Source organism: Lynx rufus, unplaced genomic scaffold (genome assembly GCF_022079265.1).
Source record: "Lynx rufus isolate CCGP_SWC_20201006 ecotype Redwood Valley unplaced genomic scaffold, mLynRuf1.p SCAF_5, whole genome shotgun sequence".
In the NCBI taxonomy this organism is placed as follows: domain Eukaryota; kingdom Metazoa; phylum Chordata; class Mammalia; order Carnivora; family Felidae; genus Lynx; species Lynx rufus.
Window position 1 is genome coordinate 103,615,524 of NW_025814867.1, and position 26,223 is coordinate 103,641,746.

The 26,223-nt window shown below is 38.4% G+C and overlaps 1 protein-coding gene across 1 annotated transcript in view; it reads left to right on the forward strand.

Moving 5' to 3' along the window:
* MYH15 (myosin heavy chain 15) overlaps window positions 1–26,223 on the forward strand; it is a 152,650-nt gene that overhangs the window by 45,359 nt on the left and 81,068 nt on the right. Inside the window, exons 16-24 of the mRNA XM_047100446.1 lie at window positions 5,207–5,383; window positions 6,455–6,587; window positions 9,897–9,964; window positions 10,798–10,885; window positions 13,735–13,852; window positions 14,757–14,880; window positions 18,694–18,830; window positions 22,284–22,539; window positions 25,691–25,933. Of these exons, the coding sequence (XP_046956402.1) occupies window positions 5,207–5,383; window positions 6,455–6,587; window positions 9,897–9,964; window positions 10,798–10,885; window positions 13,735–13,852; window positions 14,757–14,880; window positions 18,694–18,830; window positions 22,284–22,539; window positions 25,691–25,933 (1,344 nt within the window). The remainder of the gene's footprint in view (window positions 1–5,206; window positions 5,384–6,454; window positions 6,588–9,896; window positions 9,965–10,797; window positions 10,886–13,734; window positions 13,853–14,756; window positions 14,881–18,693; window positions 18,831–22,283; window positions 22,540–25,690; window positions 25,934–26,223) is intronic.

Here is a 26,223-nt window from a genome sequence, read left to right on the forward strand (position 1 = left end):
ATTTCTTTTATTACCTGAAATATTCTAGTGTGTTTAGAACTAAAACATCAATAATTTTCATATCAAAGTATTAACATATATGACTACATATTATTTATGGTTTTGCATAGGTATTGGTAAACAGATTCTTTCTATTATTCTTAAGGCAAATACATCCAAAATTATACATTTAAAATCTTCTTGCCCCTAGATTGCAGTCACCTTGAGAGACTACATCCATTTTCCAATAGTTCAGCCCTTTTGCAAAAAGTTCCTCATAGGATTGGGATTTGAATAAGGTTTTAGAATATTACCAGCTGTGAGAGAAAATTAGCTGCAGTACTGATCATTGTACCTGTTTGTAAGTCCAAGCTGTGTTACCTAGCTTGGTCATGTTTGTTTTTGTTTTTCTTGTTTTTTTCTTTTTTTTAATCTTATTTGTTTCACTGGGCCTGAATAAATTTTTGTTGTTTCTCTACAGTGATTACAGTGATACAGTTTCTAAAATATTTTAAATCCTGGTTGCATCTTGGCAATATGTGTTGTTGCCTCCCAAGTGGGATTCTTTGGGTATGCTAAGTCTGATTTTATTATTATAGAACGAATCACATTAATATCTAGCTATCTCTTGTACACCCATGAGTATTTCCTTGAAACACGTAACTCTAAGCTCTCTGTTAACAACTCTTTCTGCCTGGCTACTGCCCACAGCAAAGCAGTCCACATCCCAGAGCTCAAATCTGGATGTTTTAGTGTTCACCTGTCAGTCAATTATGTAACAGAAATTTGCTGGGGACCTACATTTAGTCACCTTGGAACCTACTATACTAAGGGTTGTGAGAAATGCAAACCAGAGGCATCATCCTGTCACTGAAGGAACTTAGGGTATCATCATTGGAAAGGCATCTTCCTAAGACTAAAACTTTTACTTTTTTGTTTTAATTAAACAAGTAAATTTATTTAACAACTACTTGTTTTGATCACTTCCTTGTTACCTTGCTGGTGAGGGAGGGATTGCTGCCCTGGGTTATAGAGATGGCTGAACATAGGACACCTGACCCTGGACAGGTGAGTTTGACAATAGCTTACTGGTCACATACACTCAGCCTGAAGAGGAAGGACACTGCATGCCAGGCAGGGTTACACAGTGGTTGCGCTATTGACAGAGTGAATAAGAGGGGCTGTGGGAGGCAAGCTTTATAGTAATAATAGGGTGCAGTGACTATCACTTCTCAAGGGAGGATGCGATTGGCTTGTTTGAATAATTCCAAGGGCTGGCAGGGATCTGAAACCCATCACTCAAGGATAAGCAGGCACTGTGTCTAGTCCCATGATTAGGACAGTAGTTTGGCTAGCAGACCTCACTCACGGAGCAAAATGGAGAGGGGAACTTGCGATTAGGTCATCTGAAGCCCTCCCAGGCACACATATCAGGGCACACATAATGTTGGTCCTTAATTTCAGGCCCAATACCACACTACTGTAGAGAAGACTTTGAAGTAAGTGCTGTGGAAAACTTAAGCACTTGTTATAAGTAGCACTTGCCCTTAGGAAGTGTGCAGTCAAGCAGGAGATTTGTAAGTCTAATCAGTGTGAAAATATGTCTCAGTATAAATGCAGGAAAGGCACAAAGGCCCACAGAACTCCGAAGCACAGGAGTCCCCTCTGCCTGTGGGAATCTTGGAAGGCCAGGTAGGAAAGGGTATAAAATCTCAGCTGAATCTTAAGAAATGATTGTGATTTGGGGCACCTGGGTGGCTCAGTCTGTTGAGCATCTGACTTCGGCTCAGGTCATGATCTCACGGTTTGTGGGTTCGAGCCCCGCATTGGGCTTCGTGCTGACAGCTCAGAGCCTGGAGCCTGCTTCAGATTCTGTGTCTCCCTTTCTCTCTGCTCCTCCCCTGCTCACACTCTGTCTCTCTCCCTCTCTCAAAAATAAATAAACATTAAAAACATTTTTTTTAATAAAAAAAAAGAAATGATTATGATTTTAGCAGGTGAAGAGAGGAGGACAGTGAGCAGGTAAGGGACTAGCAAGACCAAAGGTAGAGAGGTAACTAAACAAAGGCCACATTCTGAAATTTTCAGTAGTCTAGTAGAGCACAGAACACACAGAAGGAAGTAGCTGGAAGAAAAAAAAGGAGGGTCAGCTTGTGAAGAGACTTGAAGTAATTTATACCTTATTTTTTGGCAGCGGGGAGCCAGAGAGGGCTTCTGCGCTGGGAACAGAGCAGTCAGAGCTGCTCACGTTTGTTCTGTGGGTTTGTGTTTGATGTCTGGAATCGGAGGAAAGGCTAAGGTTAAGGCAGTTGGGGACAGCAGCACAGGTGAGAAGTAAAGAGGTCCTGAATCAGGACAACAGAAATGCAAATAGCAAGTAAGTGACAGACATAAAAGGAAGGAAGACCGGATTGATAATATTTGAAGAGGGAGAGGTGAGAACACTAATGTTCGGAGTCAGGGCAACTGACTCAAACCATTTAGTGTGCAATATAGGACATGTGATGCCACAGGGCAGCACATAATTACTTTTTTCCCTGACCTATTTGGAAATTAATTTACCGGAGGGCCTCATATTTATTAGAAGTTTTACACCTCCTGAGCACTGGAAAAATGGAGAAGACCCTGACGAAACAGTGTTTTTCCCCCTCAGTGGTTAGGCTGTTATATTTTGAGCTATGACATGTACTTGCTTAACATAAAGCTTCCATTCATCCAAAAATGGAAGTTGGCTTTATTAGATTCCCGGCAGAATGGCAGTCCTCATGGACAGAAGGTGACTGTTTGAGATGGGGACTGTCCCCCCTTGTGAGGCATTGCCACAACCCTGCTGTTAACAGACACCATTTCAGGAGATGCTTAAATTTTTAAATGATTCAGTCCAGTTTTCACTGAGGGTTGACCACATGCGTGGTAGGAAAATCTGTGTGCAAGATAGAATCCATGCCTCCAAAAGCTCACACCAGTGAATCGACTATTTAGTTTATCAGATTCTCCCTCCCCCTCCTCCTCCACCTCCTCCGTGTTACGTACTTTGCCAAGAACCCACAAGGTCAGTGGTGCCAGGAGCAAAATGGGTGTCAGTTTCTATTAGACTAGTTTGCTGTCACTTAGAACACTTCACATAATTACTCACTGCATCATTCCCCACCTAGATGTTTGGGAGGAACGAAGATGTCCCAGAACTCTTCAGTACAAGAATTAGTAGTGAAATTGTTAATTACGTTTCCTGTAAAGTGCAGGTTTCAAGTCTATGAAAACATACACAAGATGTAGAAAACCACAGTCTGTATATTACAACGGTAGACTCAGGTGGATCAAAAATATGATCTTTAAATATCTGATGATCCACTACCTAGAAGCATTTGTATGGCTCAGGGAGAGCAATTTAGAACAAATTCTAAACTACAAACAAATTTCCTTTTAATATGTCACCCATCCAGAGCCTTGTCTCGGAGTTGGTGTGTTCTCTCTCCATGAAAACATTTAAGCATAAGCTAACCAGCTGTTTAGAAAGAAATTACGAAGGGAATTCAAGGAACTTTTAGGTGGGTTAGACCAGACTTTTAATGTCTTTCCCAAACCTGAGAGTCTATGCTTCTTAGGTACAAAGTATTGGTAGGAAATCATGCAATCTATGCCTGTTGGGCCCCAGGGTCATGTTCTGTCTCAGCATTCTTATGACATCTTCTGCATACCTTTGTTTTGTCTGCTTTCTTGTACTCACATGCATATATTTTGTCTTCTTGGTGAGATGCTCTGGAGCCACAACCCACGTATAACCCAAAATGTCTGGTACAGTGATTTATTCATAGAATGCACTGCAAAAATATTTGTGGAGTAGACTAACGAATATACAAATACACTAATAGATATGCAAATATGAGAATCCTTGGTTTTCCTTCCAAAACCTGCTTTTCTCTATATGTATGTACCTTATTTTGGTTCATGGCAGCATCCATTGCCCATTTTCTCAAGCCAAAAACCTGGTCATCGTTCTCTTTCTATCAAACCCCACGTTCTATCCACCAGCAGCAGACCTTGCTCTGCTTTTGAGCTATGTCATCTTTCAATGACTTCTGACCACCTTTAACACTATCACTAATCTGGACAGGGGTCAGTAAACTGTGGCCTTGTGGGCCAAATCTAGCCTGTGGCCTGTTTTTGTAAATAAAGTTTTAATAAAACATCGTCACACCCATTTTATTTACATGTTGCCACTTGCCGCTTTCAGGGCTAAAATTGCTGAGTGGACAGCAGAAGTGTAATGGGGACCACGTGGCCCACAAAGTCTAACATACTTAATACCTGGCCTTTTAAAGAAAAAGTTTGCTGACAGGGGTCATCGGGTTTTCTACCACATATTCTTTTTTTTGTTGTTTTTGTTTTTGCAACCCTTTAAAAATGTAGAAACTCTTATTAGCTCACTGGGTCTCCAGTACAGGCCATGAGCAGGATTTGGGCAACAGGCTCTACTTTGCCAATGCTGTTCTAAACAAATGATCTTTTTAAAGCAAACATCAAATCACATGACTTTCTGTTAAAAATCTACAAAGACCTCCCATTACACTTAAAATCCAAATGTCTTAGTATGGCCTGGACAGCCCTTGGGATCCAATACTGCTTACCTCTCTGGCTTTATCTCATACCATATGCTCCATCTCAGAACTACCTTAGTTCTGTCCACTCTTGCCTCTGGCAGGACCTCAAACTTGCCAAGTGTGCTCCTGCCTCAGGGCCTTTGCACTCATCATTTTGTCTGCCAAGAATACTTATACACAGATCTTAGGATTTGCTTTTCTCATTTAGGTCAGAGGGTTTTACTTGACTATCCCACTAAAATAGCTCCCAGTCAGTCCCCTAGTCATTGTTGATTTCTTTACTTTGCATGATTTCTTCAGAACACTAATGGGAAACTAAATTATTTATTCTTTGTTTACTTGACTAGTATCTTTCTACTCCATTAGAATGTAATCAGTCTGAGGACAGGCACTTTGTGTATGTGGCTAATGGCTACATTGCCAGCTCCTACTGGTACCCAGCACTTGGTAGGTATTTAATAAATATTTGTTGAATGGATGATTGACTAGTTATGTATAGTGAATATTCTTTCCCTTTGACAAGTGATTAGGTTCCTGGAATAAGAATTTACATGAGTTCCCACCCCCTTTGAAGATACTGTTTCCTGGTGTTTTCTATATCTGCTGTTCATATGTATCTCCAACAGCCAATGGGCATCTTTTCCATCCTTGAAGAGGAATGTATGTTTCCTCAGGCTACAGATGTGACTTTCAAGACCAAACTTTTTGACAACCATTTTGGGAAGTCGGTTCATTTTCAGAAGCCCAAGCCTGATAATAAGAGATATGAAGCTCACTTTGAACTTGTCCATTATGCAGGAGTGGTAAGTTACTTCTAGACCCTCAGCCCTGAATTTTCCTGACTCAGGCTCAAATGCATTCAGTCAAAATCCCTAGATAATATATAAGTAAAATTTAGATTAAATGAAGAGATGAACAACAACAACAAAAAAATCTCCGTTCCAGAAAAAAAGTTGGTGTAGCCTTTTAGCATTTAGGAAATGAAATACCCATACTATAATAGTATTCCATGTGCACAAAGGTTAGAAATTTCAAAATAGACCCTGTCATCCCAGCTCAAAGTAAGACAGCTTCAGAAAGTCATGGAGATCATCAAAGTCATGGGTTTTTTCATATTTGTCCTTCCTTTTAACTTAACATTGTGTGAATGAGTGATTTCAACTGATCTTTTTATTGAAGTTTTTTAATTTTTTTATTCTCTCATAGAGACATATTCACTGTAAAGTAATGGCCTCCAAACTATGGCCAATAAAGGTTTCCAATGACTCTCGCTGCCTCTCCTCATTTCCCTACTGGTGTGTGTTGCCCCTTTTTTTCTGCTTTTCTGCTTATCGTCAGTGATTCCGGATGGAACAGAAAGATAATTGATGAAGGATAAAATAATACTTCAGCCTGAAAGTGACCTGCCAAGTGTACATAAATGTGCTTGTAATTGTCTTCTTTCAAATCCTTGAATATTAATTGTAATGATATTTACAGTAAAATATCATTATAATTGCTAATTTTTTTGAATGTTCAGTGTGTGTCAGAGACAATTGGATTTTTTTCATCTATTCTTGCCTAGGAAGGAGAGCTGATGTGAATTGTTTCTACTGGAAATACAATTTAATTCTTTCTCCCTCTCCTTCCTTAGCTGTCTCTCTCCCTTCCCTCCCCTTCTCTTCCTTTCTTTCTACAATGTAAATGGTAAAGCCTAAGAATCTCTTAGGGTTGCACAATGGAACTCCTGGAGTATTATTCAGTACTGTTAACTCAAACTAATTTAAAGTTAAAGGACCCATACAATTTATGATTTTTTTAAAGGAATGCACAGGTTGCTATGTTAATTTATGCACTCTCTTCTTTTGTTACCTGAACTGCATGCCTTTCCAAAGGTGCCTTATAACATTAGTGGCTGGCTTGAAAAGAACAAAGACCTTCTTAATGAAACAGTGGTGGCTGTATTTCAGAAGTCATCAAATAGACTGCTGGCAAACCTTTTTGAAAATCACATGAGTACTGACAGTGGTGAGTTGAACAATCTTCCCTAATTTTTTAGCTTTAGAATGGAACCCATGGCTGCCTCAGCATTTATAAAAATCCTTGCTTCTTTCCTGTGATATCTGTGTCTGCTCCCTGTGGTCTGAGTCATCCCCTCTTATTAGCCTTTCTGTCCTCAGGCTGGTGGTTCTTCAGGGAAATGGTGCTTTAAGATGGATGTATTTCAAGGAAGCTGCTCTACTCTGCTTTTATCTTCTACTCAACCCAGCTGCAAAGAGGGAGCAGCAAACCATATTTTGATAAATGATTTTGGGGAAATAACAAGCCTCTTTAATCTATATTCCCCAAATATCTTGGATTTCTCCTTCACAGTGCTTTTATATTATAGTAATTTGGGATTATTATAAGCTTCATGAGGGCAGGGATTAGGTCTGATTTATTTAATTGTAGCCTCAAGCGTGTAGCAAATGCCTGTTTAGCAGACACTCCATAAATATTTATTGGCCAACAAATAACTAATCTTGTTTAGTACTTTGTAATTTACAAAGCACTTTTATATATATTATCTTACTCAGTCCATGCCATGACACTTTCAGATACAGAGAGAGGAAAATGTCTTCTTACCTTACAGAAACAAGTACAGAAGAGTCAAGGAGAATCCCCAATTTCACAAATCTACTGTTAAAAGATAAACTAAAGCATGTTAAAATTTTTGAGCATTTATTTGAACACAAATTAATTCAAATGGGGTTGTGTCAAACCCTCAGTGTTTAAGACTTTTCCACCAGCAGGAGCTCAGGGAGATACTTTATCGAGAAAATATAGAAGCAAAGTAAGGAAGTTATTGACTGGTTGTAGTTTAAAGCCTAGTTGACTGTGATTGGTTGTCCTTAGCAGTTTGATTTTAGGGCATGTACAAGCTTAGATTATGGCTTGCTAATATAGGCCACTACGGAGTCTGAGCCACATCAGTCTAATGGCCCCTTGTTTAGTTGACTTAACACTAGTAAATTCAAAGCCAAGGTAGGAAGCAGAACTTCTGCTTCCTGGCCTGGTGCCTATACCACTCTCACTGTCTTCCAGAAACAAAACAGAGAGATGTACAAGCTACATGTATTTAGGACCTAATTCAGACTTTTGCACAATGATACAAAGGATTTGAAGATACTGAGCCCACATTGCTAACATCAGCCACACAACTGGATTAATGCTAGCTACAGAGGGAAGCTGTCCATGATTCATAGCAAAAGTCACAGATTGGAAGGCCCCGAGCAGAGCCTTGCTTTCACATGGTTTGTTTGGTCCACATGGGTTAAAAAAAAAAAAAAAATCAGAGGTTGCAATGTACACAGTTGGGTTTCCTTTTGTCTTCAAAAAGTGGAAAACATGGGAAAAGAGAAAAACTGGCCAGCCTAGATTCAGATACCCTTGTGGCAATGGGTGAGGTGTATCAGCTCTTCTTTAAGGAATGTGTGCTCTCATTCCCTAACCTTCTCACTGCCCTGCTGTCTCACACCCAGCTTCAAGTTAATTCCTGGCCCCATCAGGCTGATTTGGGACTACTGATTGACACGGTCAATAAATGGAGAGAGAATTTGGCACTTCCTGGCTTCATCAGTACATGATGACATAATTCAGGAGCGAGCCTGAAATCCTGTTGGCCTGCCTTGAGAAGAGGTTGAGAAATGAAAGCTATTGTATTTGGACCCTGATAATCTTCAGGCAGCACATTTGCCTGATTCTAATGGTTTCTAAAGTGCCCCTGAGCAGTCAGTTAGTGACTCCTAAGCTTACAGCTCCCAAATGGGTCATTCTCTGAACATAAGAGATCAGGCAGCGGTTCAGGCAGAGAATCAGAGAGGAAATCAGAAGAGGAAATCTTCTAACTCTTCAGAGCATGTGCTGTGTCCTTTGGAAGTAGAAAAGAAGAACTATCTAGAATGTCTTTTTTGGGGTGATTTTTCAAGAACCTCCTGAAAATACTTGCCTGCATGTTTCTTATTCATCCAAACATTAAATTACCCATAATAACCATACTTTCTTCTGGGGACTCCAAGTACTTTATTTTTTTTTTTATTTTTTTTTTCAACGTTTATTTATTTTTTGGGGGACAGAGAGAGACAGAGCATGAACGGGGGAGGGGCAGAGAGAGAGGGAGACACAGAATCGGAAACAGGCTCCAGGCTCTGAGCCATCAGCCCAGAGCCTGACGCGGGGCTCGAACTCACGGACCGCGAGATCGTGACCTGAGCTGAAGTCGGACGCTTAACCGACTGCGCCACCCAGGCGCCCCGACTCCAAGTACTTTAAACCAAAGTTGTAATTTAAAAAAATATATATTAATAATGGAAGGTAGTAGTATTCTCTTTTCATAGATGGAGAAACTAATGTACAAAGAAGTCAAGTGATTCACTTGGAGGGCCTGGGACATGTCAGTAGGACATTAGTGATTAGGTTTTAGGACATCTGCTCCAGCACAGGTACTACTCAGGCACAGGGAAGATTTTGTTTTTCATGTTGGCAGCTGGCCCATTTTTTCCAGATTGCCTAGGGATTTTGCGCTTGTTGTTGCTGTACATCTTTGTGAGTTAGCACTACACAAATGTTTGTAAAACAATTTGGCTTAGCATAGATTCTTTTGCTACAAGAAAATGGAAATAGATGGTTTTTTATAAATTATAAAAGTGATGCATGGTGTTGCCAAAAACACAGACTATATGGAAAAATAAAAAGAGAAATGTAAAAGTTACCTATAATTTCATCTAGAGTGGTAGCAATTGCTAACATTTTGGCCTACACTCCTCCCAATATTTTTTATGTATATAGTCACTAATAATACAACTACACTGAAAACTATGTATAGATACCGAGGATCATAACATGCAAACTGTAACCTACTTTTTCTCTTAAAATAACTCCTAGAAATCCTTCTATGCCAGTAATATGGATCCACATCATCATTTTAAAAGGTCACAGTGTTTCATTGTATACACACACACACACACACACACACACACACTCTCTCTCTCTCTCTCTCTCTCTCTCTCATAATTTAATCAGCCAATCCATTGATAGACATTTGTTGATAATTTAATTTTCTGCTTTGTTTTTTTGCAGTAACTAAACAATGCTGCAGCAAGTTTCTTCACACAGTTGCCTATTTCCTTAAGGAAGAGCACTAGAAATAGACATTTGTGTTGAGACAAATATTTCTAAAGCTTTTGATAGATGTTGCCATATTGCTTCTAGAACTTGACAAATTTATACTTTCATCAACAGGGTATGGTAATGTGACAAGAAAAGAGCTTTTTAAATGCTTTCTTCTTCTTTTTTTAGCTCTACAGTTTGGGGAGAAGAAACGCAAGAAAGGAGTTTCATTCCAAATGGTTGCATCTCTGCATAAAGTAATTTTTAATTGCATCTATTCATATATTAACTACTTCACAATCCGCATATATTATTATTTATTTGAAATTTCACATCTTCAAATGAGGGCAAAGCATTTGAAGTTAGCCGAGTTGGAAAAGTTGAAGTCTATCTTGATATAAATGGTTTTTCCATGGACACTGTTGGTGCCCCACCTAGGTCCCCTTTATCAGCCCTGCACCCATCTTCCAGCTGATAAGAATGTCAGCTCATAACAACTCACAGGTGCCAGGATTGCCACTGTCAAATGAGAAGCTAAGCTATGTCCTTACTCACCCCTGTAGACTCTGGCCCCTTTCTTGCCTCAAGGTAGGGACTGAGTGTGGTACAATTGGTGCATTTATGCTCAGAGCTCATTCAGGGATCACTTTCGACTTTGAATCCATATCATTGCTTTTTTCTTCCCCTATCCTACCCTAGTTCTCAAATAAACCCCTCAAACCAGAATCCCCAACTCAGATTCTACTTCCAGAGAATCTGACCTAAGAAGAATTTGCATACCGAAAACTTGAAAAACAGTTTATGTGTTCAAGTCATTTTATTGCCCAGTCATAAATTATTGCTATCAAATTCAAAACAGGTAGATCTGATTCACAACAGAACTGTATCTGTCAGATAAATATTGGCTTGTCATAGGAAAGAAATAATGTATGGTTTGGTAAGCAGGGAAAATGTTGAATTCATTATTTTATTGTTGATATGCATCTTGGCTTTACGATTAAGTTGATGGACTTGGAGACAATTGTGAGGTAGATTGGTGTTTTTAGTGATTTGCAAAGTGATTTTGTGTTTGTTATGGTCTCTATTTAAGGAAAACCTAAATAAATTGATGACTAAGCTGAAATCAACAGCACCTCATTTTGTGAGATGCATAAATCCCAATGTGAACAAAATGCCAGGTAAGAACTAGACTTCTTTGTAATCTGTACTGGGGAATACATTTGATTCAAGCTATGTTGAATGTCTTTTTTAAAAAAATTACTGGTCCCTTTTATATAAGAGTAGATTTCTGATAGAAAAATGAAAGTAAGTTAAAAGCGAGGTCTTCAGAACTTCCTTAAGATTGCTTTTGAATTGAGATTCAAGTGGACATACAGAAGGATTTCACGAATCCGACCCAACTGGGTAACATTAGAATGCTTGATATTAGTGTTGAAATTCCTCCTTGAATTTCACACTAAAACCTGGATGAGCTTCTATGCCATTGTCTATGAGGGCAAAGTATATTAAAAGGAATTAGATAATCACTGGAGGAATTAAGGTAGATATTTAGGCATAAAGGAGATTATTTGATCTGAATTATCTAAATTGACCATAAAGACAGTTCCTAAATCCATTTCTAATTGTTAAGAACTCCCTCCAGTCTTCCTCGCCAATACTAATATCTTCCTTCTGCCTACAGCACCCATCTCTTTAGCTATGTCTTCTGAGGCATGGGCAGTTTTTTTTTTAATGTTTCTTCCTCCACCCCAGTTTTATTGAGATATAATTGACATATAGCACTACAGTATAAATTTAAGGTGTACAGCACAATGATTTGGCTTACATATATTGTGAAATGATTACCAAGTTTAGTTAACATTCGTCACCTCATATAGATATTTTTTTCCTTGTGATAAAAATTCTTAGAATTGATTCTGTTAACTTTACTCTTTTGACGCTTAACTTTTCAAATATACCATATAGCAGTGTTAATTGTATTCATCATGTTGTATGTTACATTCCCAGTACTTATTTATCTTATGACTGGAAGTTAGTGCCTTATGACCACCTTCGTCCAATTTCCCCTTCCTCACCCACCCCCTGTTTCTGGCAACCACACATCTAATCTCTTTTCCTATGAGTTTGGGTTTGTTTGCTTTTAGATTTCACATATAAGTGAGATCACACAGTATTTATATTTCTTTGCCTGACTTATTTCACTTAGTATAATGCCTTCAGTGTCCTTCCATGTTGTTGCATATGGCAGGACTTTCTCCTTTTTTATGGCTGAATAATACTCCATTGTGTATACATGTATATATGTATGTATGTGCATGCACACACACACACACACACACACACACACACACACACACACACACCCCTCACCTTCTTTATCCATTCTTCCATCTCTGAACACTTAGGTTGTTTCCGTATCTTGGTTATTGTAGTGGATGCTTTTTGATGAAAGGACAGCAGTAGGTGGGTGGTGGTAAATTATTTGTTTGTGTATTTAATTGCCCAAACGAAGTTTTTACCATTATTAACTACACGGATTGCTTTCCTTACATAATGGATTTGAAGATTCTCAGACTTCTTTTTGGAATTACAGGCTCCTATATAACTTGGTCAGAGGCTGTCAGCTCAAAGTTATATGTGTGATACACACTTAAGTCTTCAGAGCACTAATCACCTTTGGAATATGTAGCCAGCCAGATGCTGCTGATTCTAATTTCTGAGGTTCTGTAGTATCTTGCATTTTTATTAACCTCCTGTAATTAAGACCCTAATCTTGACAGCCTGTGACCTATTTTGGGAAAGTGTGATACTAAACAATGATACTGCAGTTTGGGTTTTTGCAACACAAACACTTCATGTTCATTGACTCTGTATGTTTTTGTCTCATTGTTTCTTATCAGCTGGGTTTCTGAATGCATCTAGGGACACTGCTTCCATTTGGCAAGAAATCTAATTAGCTGCCTCTATTTTGGAGCAATTCTGTTACCTATTAGAGTTGTCTCCCATAGAGTCAGCTCTGATTTTAGCAGTTATTTTCTTTTTTTTTTTTTAAGTTATAAGACAAAGTCATAAGAAAAGCTTTGTGATCTAATCAAGACAGTTTTTCATATGTGCTTAAAGAGAATAGCATGATTGACCTTTTGGGATCATAGAGGTCCACTTGTTCCCCTTCTTACAGATCATCTGTTTCTATCTATGAAAGGAATTAGAGTACAGGAAGATGAATATATGGCTTAGAGTTTATTTCTGTGACTTTGGACATAAACAGAGAATCATCTGATTTCCATTTTTCTGACAGTACTTTCATAGCCCTTTGTGTTAAGAGGAACACTACTTGTCTTCTTCCTGAAGACTCCTTGGAAGGCTCCTTGGAAGGTTTACCTAAGGCTTCTCTCAGAGATTGCTGCTGCAGCTCTAGTAGGGTTTCATCTGATAAACGTGGAAGTGATAGGAAGATGCTTATGCTATAGAATAAAACTTAGGTGCTCTCAAGATAGTGAGGAGAGAATGTAGGCTGGCATGTGCTTAAGTCTTTCGTAAATAGTAAACAATTTTGTGGCTGTGCTCATCTTCTCCTCTCTTTGTATTCCCCCTTCTTGTAATCCCTTTTCCTTCCTACTTGGAGGTGGCAGTTGCCTTTTGTGTTCTTATGCTCCTTTCTGGCTGGTTCTGGCCAGAGAATGGATATAATGCCAGCTATTTACAATTCTAGCAAAAATGTATTCTTTTTTGCCTTCTAGGTGTATTTGCTTATAAAAGTTGACAAACTGTGAGTTAAAAGGTTCATTCTGTGTTAAAGGAATTTTGAGTAAATCCTATTTGGAGTAAATCCTATTTGGAGACTCTTGCATGAAAGGATGGGTACTGTGAGTGTCCTCAGGCTGGGGAGTGAGTGAATGCCTACTACCTATTATGTAAAGAGCACAAAATTCAAACATTTTTAAAATCTCAAGATGCAGCAATTAGGATAAAGTCTTGAGTAATAATCTTTTCTGGACACAGACTAAGCGTGGCCCTTCTTCTTCAGGTGTATTGGACCCTTACTTGGTTCTGCAGCAGCTGCGTTGTAATGGTGTCTTAGAAGGGATCAGGATATGCTGTGAAGGTTTTCCGAATCAACTGTTGTATGCTGATTTTAAACAAAGGTAAACATATACATCCTAGGACCCAAGGAACCTAAGGCATTCTGCTTTCCTCTCTTTCTGAGTGTTTAGGCATGCATTGTTTGTTTGGTTGATGTCCTCCAGACTACAGATCGATGTGTTTTGGTGGTGGTGAGATATATGACGACAGAGTTCCATTATTACTTCCCCTTAAATCCAACATCCATGTAGCTGTAATATCCTTAAATCTCTATTAACGGATAATAGACCTACATATAGAAGAAATATATACAGAAGAAAGACATGGAGGCTGAATTGAATTTCTGAAATGTTGTATGTACTTAATCGTAGCTGCCTTCCAAGTAGGCTGTTGCTTTACTAGCAAGCCTGTGAAAGAAAGGAAGCCAGCAGGGTGTGTGGCAGGCCGCAGGAGAGGCATTTTTGCTTTCTATTTCCTGAATTCCGAAAGTGTAAATTATAGGTCATCAAGCAAATTTGAGCCAAGTATGGTAGAGTAGAAAGAGTACCTGTCTCAGAATTAAGAGGCATATTTCTAGTTCTCTGCCAGCTCACCATTAGGGTGAAGAAATCTTGGAAGAGACATTTAATGTCTCTGCTTTTCAGTTTTCTTACCTGTACAATAGAGATACTTAAGCCTGGCTCTTTCTCTCCCTTTGACTCTCAATCTCTCCTTCTGTCTGTAACTGAGCAGAGAATCAAATGATGTTGTCTCTAAAGTACTATAAAAATACACACTATTATGCCAAAATAAGGTTTTAATGCTTGTATCCTCATTATTTTTTCCAGGAGTTTTGCAAAAATTGAACATATTGGTAGGAGAGGTACAAGTCTGTACCTTCTTTACCTCACTTGTCCAAATTATTCTTCGTTTGAATCATATGACCTCTCTGATCCCAGGACTTATTCTTTATCTATTTTAAATTAGGTACTGCATCCTGAACCCCAGGGCCTTTCCAAAGAGTAGGTTTGTGAGCAGCAGAAGAGCCGCTGAAGAATTACTTGGCTCATTGGAGATAGACCATATCCAGTATCGCTTTGGAATCACTAAGGTAACAGAAAACTAGGAAGAATGCATTTGGAGAAGAGTGGGAGGAGTGTGTATCTTAAAATAAAATACCCATGAAAGTGCAATGATAAGGCATTCTACAGTTCTTGTGACCGCAAATAACACAAATAGAGCTTGGTTGAAAGTGGAAACTTCAACGCTATTTGGGAGAAAACTCAATGTTTCTTAAACCTCAGTCTTGAGTACATTTGCATTTTTATAATTATTCATTTAAGTAAGTTTGGGCCAAGATATAAAATATTGAATTAACCTTGCTGTGCTAGAAAATGTGCATCGACATCAGAGCTAGAAGAAGGTAAATCAGCTTATTGGAATGAACTACTTGTATGTGTGTGAATTGGTTTATACACAAGTACTCTTTTAGGGAATTAATTCTAGGAGAGTATATGAGTAATTAAAACTGTTTAAGTCCCTGGGTGGTTCAGTCAGCTAAGCGTTTGACTCTTGATTTCGGCTCAGGTCTTGGTCTCAGGATTGTGAGATGGAGCCCCACGCTGGGCTCTGTGCTGAGTGTGGAGCCTGCTTAAGAATCTCCCCCTCCCTCTCTCTCTCTCTACCCCTCCACAACTCACTTTCTCTCCCTCTCTCTCTAAAAAAATAAAATAATGTTAAGATCAACCCCACTATCTAAAAAAAATTAATCCAAAATTAAGTCCCTTAAATGTAGTTTGCTAAATTCTGTCTCATGTTAGATGATTTTGGAATAATCCACATATTATGGGAAACTTCTAATAGATTTGGTTTTAGTTGATGGTCAACATCAAGTTGTTCCTAATGACATCCATAGAAGGACCAAATTGTTAGAAGGAGAATTGGAAGGTCTAGGGTAAAGAGCTCACAGAAAAAGAACTCCATTAGGACATAATTATAAAATGTTAGTCGACTCCCATCTTTTGAGTTCTTGAGAGTCTGTTTCTGGTGTTCATTGTTTCTGCTGATTTCCACTACTGGCCTCTTGCTTCCTTGTGTGCTTAGTTATTTTTGCTGTATACTACTCATCTGGACTAGGACTAGCATGAGTAAAAAGAGCCTCCTAAAGCACAAAATTTGAGAAGCACTCATTATTAAGGTTATGTAAGTACTGACTTATACAACCTTAAAAGTGAGAGCTTCCTTAAAATTGTGCCTGAAACCTCACTCACCTCATCTTGGCCATTACTAATAATTCTTGACAAAGTGTATGTGGACTCATTAATATTGAAGACAAAGTGAATTCTCTGGAGCAGAGATCAAAAACTTTGGTGTAAGGTCCATCTACATGGACTATTTTTTATATGTTAAAATGGTTTGAGCAATCCCTATCAAAATAACACCAGCATTCTTCACAGAGCTAGAACAAACAATCCTAAAATTTGTATGGAACCAGAAAAGACCCTGAATAGCCAAAGTAATCTTGAAAAAGAAAACCAAAGCTGGAGGCATCACAATTCCAGACTTCAAGCTGTATTACAAAGCTGTAATCATCAAGACAGTATGGTACTGACACAAAAACAGACACTCAGATCAATGGAACAGAACAGAGAACCGAGAAATGGATCCACAAACGTACGGCCAGCTAATCTTTGACAAAGCAGGAAAGAATATCCAATGGAATAAAGACAGTCTCTTCAGCAAATGGTGCTGGGAAAACTGGACAACAACATGCAGAAAAACGAACCTGGATCATTTTCTTACACCATACACAAAAATAAACTCAAAAAGGATGAAAGACCTAAATGTAAAACAGGAATCCATCAAAATCCTCGAGGAGAAAGTAGGCAAAAACCTCTTTGATCTCGGCCGCAGCAACTTCTTACTCAACACATCTCTGGAGGCAAGGGAAACAAAAGCAAAAATGAACTGTTGGGATCTCATCAAAATAAAAAGCTTCTGCACAGCGAATAAAACAATCAGCAAAACTAAAAGGCAACCAACAGAATGGGAGAACATATTTGCAAATGACATATCAGATAAAGGGTTAGCAAACAAAATCTATAAAGAACTTATCAAACTCAACACACAAAAAAACAAATAATCCAATGAAGAAATAGGCAAAAGACCTGAATAGACACTTCTCCAAAGAAGACATCCAGATGGCCAACTGACCCATGAAAAAATGCTCAACATCACTCATCATCAGGGAAATACAAACCAAAACCACAATGAGATACCACCTGACACCTGTCAGAATGGCTAACATTAACAACTCAGGCAACAACCGATGTTGGCAAGCATGTGGAGAAAGAGGATCTCTTTTGTACTGCTGATGGGAATGCAAACTGGTGCAGCCACTCTGGAAGAGGGTACCTCCAAAAATTAAAAATAGAACTACCCTATGACCCAGCAATTGCACTACTAGGTATTTATCCAAGGGATACAGGTGTGCTGTTTTGAAGGGGCACATGCACCCCAGTGTTTATAGCAGTGCTATTGGCAATAGCCAAAGTATGGAAAGAGCCCAAATGGGATACAATGGAATATTACCTGGCAATCAAAAAGAATGAAATCTTGCTGTTTGCGACTATGTAGATGGAACTGGAGGGTATTATGCTAAGTGAAATTAGTCAGAGAAAGACAAATATCATATGACTTCACTCATATGAAGAATTTAAGATACAAACAGATGAACAGAAAGGAAGGGAAGCAAAAACAATATAAAAACAAGGAGGGTGTTAAAACATAAAAGACTCTTAAAAGAGAGCAAACAGAAGGTTGCTGAAGGGGTTGTCAGGGGGGTGGGGGGGATGGGCTAAATGGGTAAGGGGCATTAAGGAATCTATCCTGAAGTCATTGTTGCACTGCATTGTATGCTAACTAACTTGGATGTAAATTAAAAAATAAAAATAATAAATTAATTAAAAATGGTTTGACATTTTTTTAAAAATTTTTTTTAACGTTTATTTATTTTTGAGATAGAGAGAGACAGAGCATGAATGCGGGAGGGTCAGAGAGAGGGAGACACAGAATCCGAAACAGGTTCCAGGCTCTGAGCTGTCAGCACAGAGCCCGATGCGGGGCTCGAACTCACTGACCGCGAGATCATGACCTGAGCCGAAGTCAGCCGCCCAACTGACTGAGCCACCCAGGCGCCCCTGGTTTGACATTTTTAAATGGTTGTTTTTTAAAAAGAAGGGGGCAGAGTAAGAGGTGAGGAAGGAAGGAAGAAGAGGAGGAGGAGGAGATGAAGAAGATTCTTTAGATCTATGAAAATTCTATGTGATCTATAAAATCCAAAATATTTTCTATCTGGCCTTTTACAGAAAAGTTTGCAGACCCCTGCCTGGCACTTCTGAACACTGCATGGCTGAGTCTAACTTAAAACTTACACCAGGTTCCCTTGACAACCTACACATTATTAACAGATAAGGAGAATAGTCTATGTTCTTTTTACTTTAAGTTTACTTATTTTTGAGAAACAGTGAATTGGAGAGGGGCAGAGAGAGAGAGAGAGAGAGAGAGAGAGAATCCCAAGCAGGCTCTGCAGTGCAGAGCCTGATGGGGCTTAAACCCATGAAGTTGTGAGATCATGACCTGAGCCGAAGCTGAGAGTCAGATGTTTAACTGATTGAGCCACCCAGGCACCCCAAGAATAGTCCATATTCTTAAGGAACCAAAATAACCACAAGATTAAATAAAATATTTTTTGCAAACTTTGAATTTATAAAATCAAACTTTCTAGAATGTGCATTTTACCCACTGAGTAAAACTTGACAGAAATACGACTAATCAATGAGTATATTAGTTTATACAGTCATTCATTAGACATTTAATAAATACCCATTGTGAGTGGAAGTAATATCTGACTTATTTCTTTTAGGTGTTTTTAAAAGCTGGTTTTCTGGAACAACTGGAAGCAATGAGAGATGAGAGACTTTCTAAAGTCTTCACAATGTTCCAAGCCAAAGTACGGGGCAAACTGATGCGAATCAAGTACCAGAGGATTCTGGAAGAGAGGTATGATATCACTACCCTTCACCCCTACTGCTAGAGTAGTGGTGTACCTAAATCAATGTGACCTTATCTCATTGTCTTATAATAGGTCAAGGTAAAGAACTACAACCTCTGCTTATGTGGGGACATCACTTAAAAATCATAAATCATGGAACACCAAACAGAGCACAAAGGGCTTTTATTGCCTTATCCAACCAAGTATAAACATAATTCAGGTATTTCTTGTATTGTTTCCAGCCTTCCCTTTGGAGGGATTCTTTATAGTCAAGGAAGTCTGGATCTCTGAGGATGGTGTGACTCACATTTCATAATAGAAGCAGACCTGGAAAAGTTTGCATGCCTCCCACAGTCATCTCTCAGGAAGTTTGCTGCAGAGTGGGGAGGTGTCCTGACCCCTTTCCAACCTCCCCTGGGTCAGAAACTATGGCTGTTGGTGATATGTAATCCTAACTCTGTTACTTCATTTCAAGCAGCCTCACTAGGGACATTTATCACATTTGGACACTAAGGTATAGGTTTTGTCTAATAGAACCATGGAAAGCAAGCTTGTAAAATCTCCAAACAAAGGGATTCTGAAAAACAGATTCTGCAATTGTTGCATTTATTTTTTCCATGGTGTAGTTTACCTTCTGAAGACAGGACCACAGGTCTTGGTATAACTTGTTTAATTGTCAGTGTATTAATTCCTTCTGTTTTTCCTAAGAAGAAAAATATCATTACATGGTGATACCAAAGATATTAGAGAGACCTCTCCTCAGAGTCTTTTGTGACTCAGTGCTTGGTATGGTATGGGAGTTTGGGGATTAGAAGACATGGCTTCTAGGAGTAGTTTTGTGAACATGGGTAAAACTCTTAATTTCTATATAGTTTACTTCCTTCATCTATAAAATGAGGTCTTTACTATTCATTCCTTCTAAATCATTGGATGGCTTTTAAAAAATTATTATAAAATGTTTCAAATACACAAAAAATACAGAAAATATTCTAATGCATACTCATGGAGCTTATCATCAAAGTATTTCAATTCCTAACATTTCATCTATAATTGCTCACAATTAAAATATTTACAAAATTAAAACCCCTTGTGTATTTCTCCCTTGATCGAGGTCCTATACCTAATTTCCCAGATCCTGAATTTGTTTTATCATTCCATGTTTCATTAATGTTTAATATATAAAATATATAAAGGTATGTTTTCATATCTTTAACCTATTTTTCTATAGTTGCTCAAAACATTAAAAAAAATAAATTAACAGATACAGTTGAAACCCCTTGTGGATTTCTGCCTTGATCCAAATCCTACGGGGATATATAGATATCCTTAAAAAATTATGATTTTACATGTTTTCAGTATTCACATAAATAATATTCCATATATTATCCTTAAATTTGTTCTTTATATTCGGAACTATTTTTGAAACTTTATTTATTTATTTATATATGAGAGTGTGCACAAGCATGAGCAGGGGTGGGCCAAGAAAGAGGGAGAGAGAGAGAATCAAGCAGGCTCCATGCCCACCAGAGCCTAACTCAGGGCTCAATCTCAGGACCACGAGATCTGACCTGAGTAGAAACCAAGATTCAGACACTTAACCAACTGAGCGAGTCACCCAGGCACCCCTGAAATTTATTAATGTTTATAAATCTAGTGCTAGACTATGGAGTTTAAATGCTCTATAGTATTCCATTGTACAAATATATCATGATTTATTTATCCATTTTCTAGCCCAAGTAAATTTAACTCATTTATAATTTTTGCTATTAGGAACTGCTCTGTAGTGTCGTTTTTATAAATATCTGCTCCTGCATGTATGCAAGAGTTTCTTGAGTGCAGTATTACTCAAAATGCTGGTTCATGCAGTGAGAGTTTGTTGATAGCAGCTGGTGAAGTTCACACTTTGAATAGCTTTCTCTAGGGTATGAATTATTAGACTTTAGCTTACACACAACTCCATCTTCATGAGATATTGTCAAAATGCTTTCCAATTTACTCTTCACCAGAAGTGTATGAAAGTCTCATTGCTCTGTATTGCTACTAACTTGCAGTATTTTGGACTTCAAAACTTTTACCAATCTTTGTCATATTTCTTGCTTTGGGGAAAGCTATCATTTCCCTTTTAAGGTGATGTTTACTGTAGATTTTTTCTTTTTGTAGGTATGATATATTGTGTGGAGGACATTCATTCCATCCTATTTCATTAAGTGATTTCAACAGTAAAATGGTTAAATTTTTTCTGTATCTAATGAAATAATCCCATGGTTTTTTTGTCCATTAACCTATAAGTGCATTAAATTATATTAATAGATTTTTTAAATGTTAAAAGGACTTTATTTTTGAAATACCTTTTTCATATATTGATGGGTTTGGTTGTAGTATAATCATAAAGATTTTTGCAACAATGTTCATGAATAAGTTTGGTCTGTAATTTTATTTTCTCCTTCTGTGTTATCTGACTTTGGATCAAGATTACCTTAACCGTGTAAAACAAGTAGAGAATGTTTCCTCTTTGTAAAACATGAAACAATTTATTTTGATTGTCTATTCCCTGAATGGTTAGTAAAATTGCCTATAAAGCCATGTAGATCTGGTGATGGGGTTTTTTTTGATATATTTTTATAATTTTGATTCCATTTATTTAACAACATAGGTCATTGAGATTTTCTATCTTCTTGAGTCAGTTTAGATGAGTTTCTTTAAAAAAAAAAAAAAGTACATTTCAGAGTGCCTGGGTGGTTTGTTGGTTAAGTGTTCAACTCTTGGTTTTGACTCATGTCATGATCTCACTGTTCCATAAGTTCGAGCCCTCCATTGGGCTCCACGCTGACAGCATGGAGACTGCTTGGTATTATCTCCCTCTCTCTCTTCCCCTTCCCTTGCTCTCTCTCTCTCTTTCAAAATAAATGAAAATAAACTTAAAAAAAATTCCCAGAGTAGAATTTTTTCTTCATCCTGAGCCCATAGCAAATCAGATGTATTTCTCTTTGACATCACTTTGTGCCAGTGGTGAATTTTTAAATTTTTCTTTTCATTAAGGGTGACATTCGTTGAAAGTCTCAGCCTGTCTCTTTATCCATATGGGTATAAAAACATAAATCCCTACAATATCAAAACTGGATCCCTCATTCCATGAAGATGGCCAAGGTATACACACATTCACTTTTTGTTAAGGTTTTTTTGATCCCTCTTTCTTTCTTTCCTCCTTTAGGCTCAGTGCTCATTGAAAGGATGTAATGGGAGTATTTGGGGGACACCTAGCCCACAATATTGCTAGCCCCAGAAGTCCTCATAAGGCTTTTGCCAGAATCAAATGAGAACCCAGATGTAGAAGTGCTTTGAAGACTAATGAGAATTTTTAATGACTCCTAAAAAGATATGCTTCTTAAGGATCTTAATTGGGAAAATAACTCTCATATAGCCTGGGTTGACTTGCTTTTATTCTTTCTCTTTTGATTTAGGGATGCACTTCTTTTGATCCAGTGGAACATAAGAGTGTTCATGGCTGTGAAGAACTGGCCCTGGATGAGGCTCTTCTTCAAGATCAAGCCTCTTGTTAAATCTGCTGGAATGGGAAAGGAGATAGCTGCTCTGAAGGAAGAGCATGTGCAACTGCAAAAAGCCTTGGAGAAATCAGAATCTGAGAGGGAAGAATTGAAAGCAGAACAAGTCTGCTTCATCAGGGAAAAGAATGACCTGCTTCTTCAGCTGCAAGCTGTGAGTGGCCCCACCATTTGTTCTTCAAATCAAGTTTTTAATTAGAGTCTCTTGTTTTACAGGCAGTGTTCACTTGAGAAAAATGAAGCATGTGCTTTTCAGATACTATAGCATTTCACCAAACACAATGGAAATACTTAAAGAGACACCCTGTTTCATAGTGAAATGATTTCATTGGCAGGATGTCTTTGAAAAGGGGACAAACTATTAGATGGGTTTTAACTACATTAAAGCACCATAATCTATCACAGGAGCCAGGAAGCTCTGGGTCTTAATTTAAGTTTTGTATGTAGCTCCATACAAATCAAATTTGCTCCATTAGCAAATCAAAAGACAGGATTTAGTAGATCCCAAGAAAAGCTTTACTGAGATCTTCAGGATTATTGCAGTATGTTTCTAATCGGTTTTCCTGATTTTGGTCTCTCTACTTCCCCTTCCCCAGTCTAAATCAACTTTACTCATCAGTCCAATTCTTAAAAACATCAGCTCTCGACATTGGCTTTGCATCAGACTTATTGGTGGAGCATTAAAAAAATAAAAAGAAAGATGCCTAGACCCCACTCTTAGATATTTTGATTAAGCAGGCCCTGCATGAGTCCAAATAATCTATATGGGTGATTCTGATATCCAGTTAGGATTGAGAACCGTAGCTCTGTCTTAAACAAACAATATGTTGCTTTTCTGATGAATAAGCTTCAGATCCTGCAAGATGTGTGTTGTAGACTCCAGACTCCTTTGAGCCTACATCTCCAATCTGATGCCAGTGTGCCCTTACTCGCTGCCTTTCACATTCCTCTTCTCTGGCCACTGGGACTGCTGTTATCCTCAAACATACCAAAGGCAGGGATGAGATTTTATCCACCTTTATTATATTTTCCACCCCACTTAGCACAGTGCTAAGTTAAAAGATACCAGGTTCCACTACAATTATATACAATTTATAATACAATTCGTACAATACAATTACAAAACTTTTTTTCCTGCTTTTTTTAACTTAAGTGGAAAGTAGGAAAAATTTAGTAATTTTAGACAGACCCAAGTTATTCTTTTATTTTGGGGCTATGCTATTCATCAGTGTTCTAATAGGCCATATTTTACATAAGAATTTCACCCAGACCTATATTTTTGATACATATTTAACATAGCAGTAGTTCCAGAACCTTAGTGCATTTCAGCCTCACCTGGGATGCTTGTTTGAAATACAAATTCCTGGGCCCCACTCCAAACCTACTTTAAATTCATACTGTGAAAATTACAGTTTGTAAGATCATGTTTTGTGTGGCTCAGGGGAGAGGCAGCTTTGGATGAGATCTGGCCTTCCAGTCTTCATCATTCTTCCTATGAACAGAGAGCATGGCCAGTGCTACCTAGGCTGGTACGGAAGATAGAAATGGACCCCACTCATGCAGGGGGTGGTAGGTAAAAGCCTCAGATACATGATAAAGGATCAGCGTGGGGAGCATGGGAAACACATTCAAGCCAGTTCCTGGGAAAACCCAGGAAGGCTAAGATGAGTTCAAATTGTAACTGAGATTTTAAGAGTTGACAGAGCTATGAAATATGTTATTATTCACTTTTAAGGGACACAGCTGAACACAGTAGGGATCAAAGAAAGAAAGATTCTTATAAAATCATTTACTTACTCAAAATACCAGCAGAAGTGAGTGAACCCATTCCAATCAACATCCTCAATATGTGAGAGAAGAACTGCCATCAGGGAGAGGATGTTCCTACTGTTAGCCTGACATACCATTGCTCAGTCGGCCCCCAAATCCTGCTGTCATGTTTAATGAAGGGATCAATGATGGTCGATTGGACTGTCTTCTTCATTCAGTGATGATGACAGATCCAGTACACATACCGAATGGAATAGAGTGAATAGCTTTCTGCTTGTCGACCTGGTATGAACTAAGATCAAATGTTCCCATTATTTCCCAAACATTGGAAGCTTCTCTGATCTGCATGGACTCTTCCTGCTTTGACATTTTTGTTTTGTTTTTAATTTGTCCCTTCTCTTTGCTCCTCAGTGATGTTGGAGATTTTCTATTCTATGCCTTCCCCATCTGTGCCTCTTTGGGCACCATTTGTTGGGCAGATGGCCATTCTCTCACCAAAAGTTAGCCAGAAACCAATGGTCTAGAATTTTGTCTTTTTTTCTTGATCTGAGTTAATGAAACAACTTATGCAAGGCAAATGGATAGTTAATAAGTTGTCCAAAGTGGTGTATTGTATAGGATGAATGAGGTCTAGAGATGGAAGACAGAGATGTATGTGAAGTTATGTTGCAATGACACCATGGTAATTAAGAACTTGCTCCCAAAGAAAAGGTTTTATTTTGCCTCAAACAGAGACAAATTAGAGAGGTTAAAAGTTATAAAACAAGTTTTGTAGCAAAAAGACAATTGACCCCTTCATTTTTTTTTTTTTTTTTTTGCTTGACCCATAACACAGGAAGAATGGGTCACTCCATGAGAATTGGAGACAACACATTTGAAAGAACAAAAGGAAGGGCTATTTTACACTTGCTATGTATGACTTTTAGAATTTACTCTGGTAGAACATTGAGGAAAAGATTTTCACTGGAAGCAATTGTGAAATCTAGTTAGTGACTTGGAAATAAAATTTATGAATTCTAAATTCAGCCTATAAATAAAAAATACACAACTACTTGTTAGAGGATACCTATATGTATTAAACAAGTGCATCAGGGCACTTATAATAATATAAATCTTCTAGTGTCTGAGGGAACACTGCTTTCTTAAAAGACTGTATTCTGAGCAGCTATCAACCTCAAACTCTATGCCCATGTGGATGCTTCCAGAAGCTGTGATTTAAGCAGTACACCACTGATTTTTGGAGGCATGTTATCTCCTTTAGGCCACCAGGATTCTATTAAGTGCTTTAGAAGAGGTAATCTAATCTACTGAATGGCCCAAAAGATCAAAAGCACCTCCAAGCACCAGCAACTCCTCCACTTCTCAACAATAGGATCAGGGAACTGGGAATATTATTTCACCTGCTGAGGAAAGGCGGGTGAAAGTGCTGGTCACAGGGCAGGCAATTATCTCTTTGCTATGCGTTAAGCAGCATTTTCGCCTAGCTGATAAATTATTTCCAGCTGTTGGCAACAATTTTCTCCTCATCATGGCAGGAGCAAGAGACCCTGGCAAATGTTGAAGAGCAGTGCGAGTCGCTGATTAAATCCAAGATCCAGCTGGAGGCCAGAGTCAAGGTGCTGTCGGTGCGGGTGGAGGAAGAAGAGGAGATAAATTCCGAGCTGACTGCCAGGGGGCGGAAACTCGAAGATGAATGTTCCGAGTTGAAGAAAGAAATCGATGACCTGGAAACACTATTGGCGAAGTCACAGAAGGAGAAGCGTGCTACAGAGCACAAGGTACTTTTTCTATAATGTTAGGGAGGCCTGGATGCCCCAATCCTACTCCCTGTCGGGTTCCGGCACCAGACTTGCTCGGCTCAAATTAATTAACACGATGGCCTCCAACTTTGCAGCAGTGGGAGTCAGACTGGCATAAAATGAAGTATCTGTTGAACTGTACTGTCCCCATTCAAATTTCCAATTCACACTTATGGAGCCCCACTTAATTTTCCAAATGATACATTTTCACTTGTTTCAATCTTATTACATCTGAAATCTAATAGAAAGAGCAGAAGGGTTTCATTGGG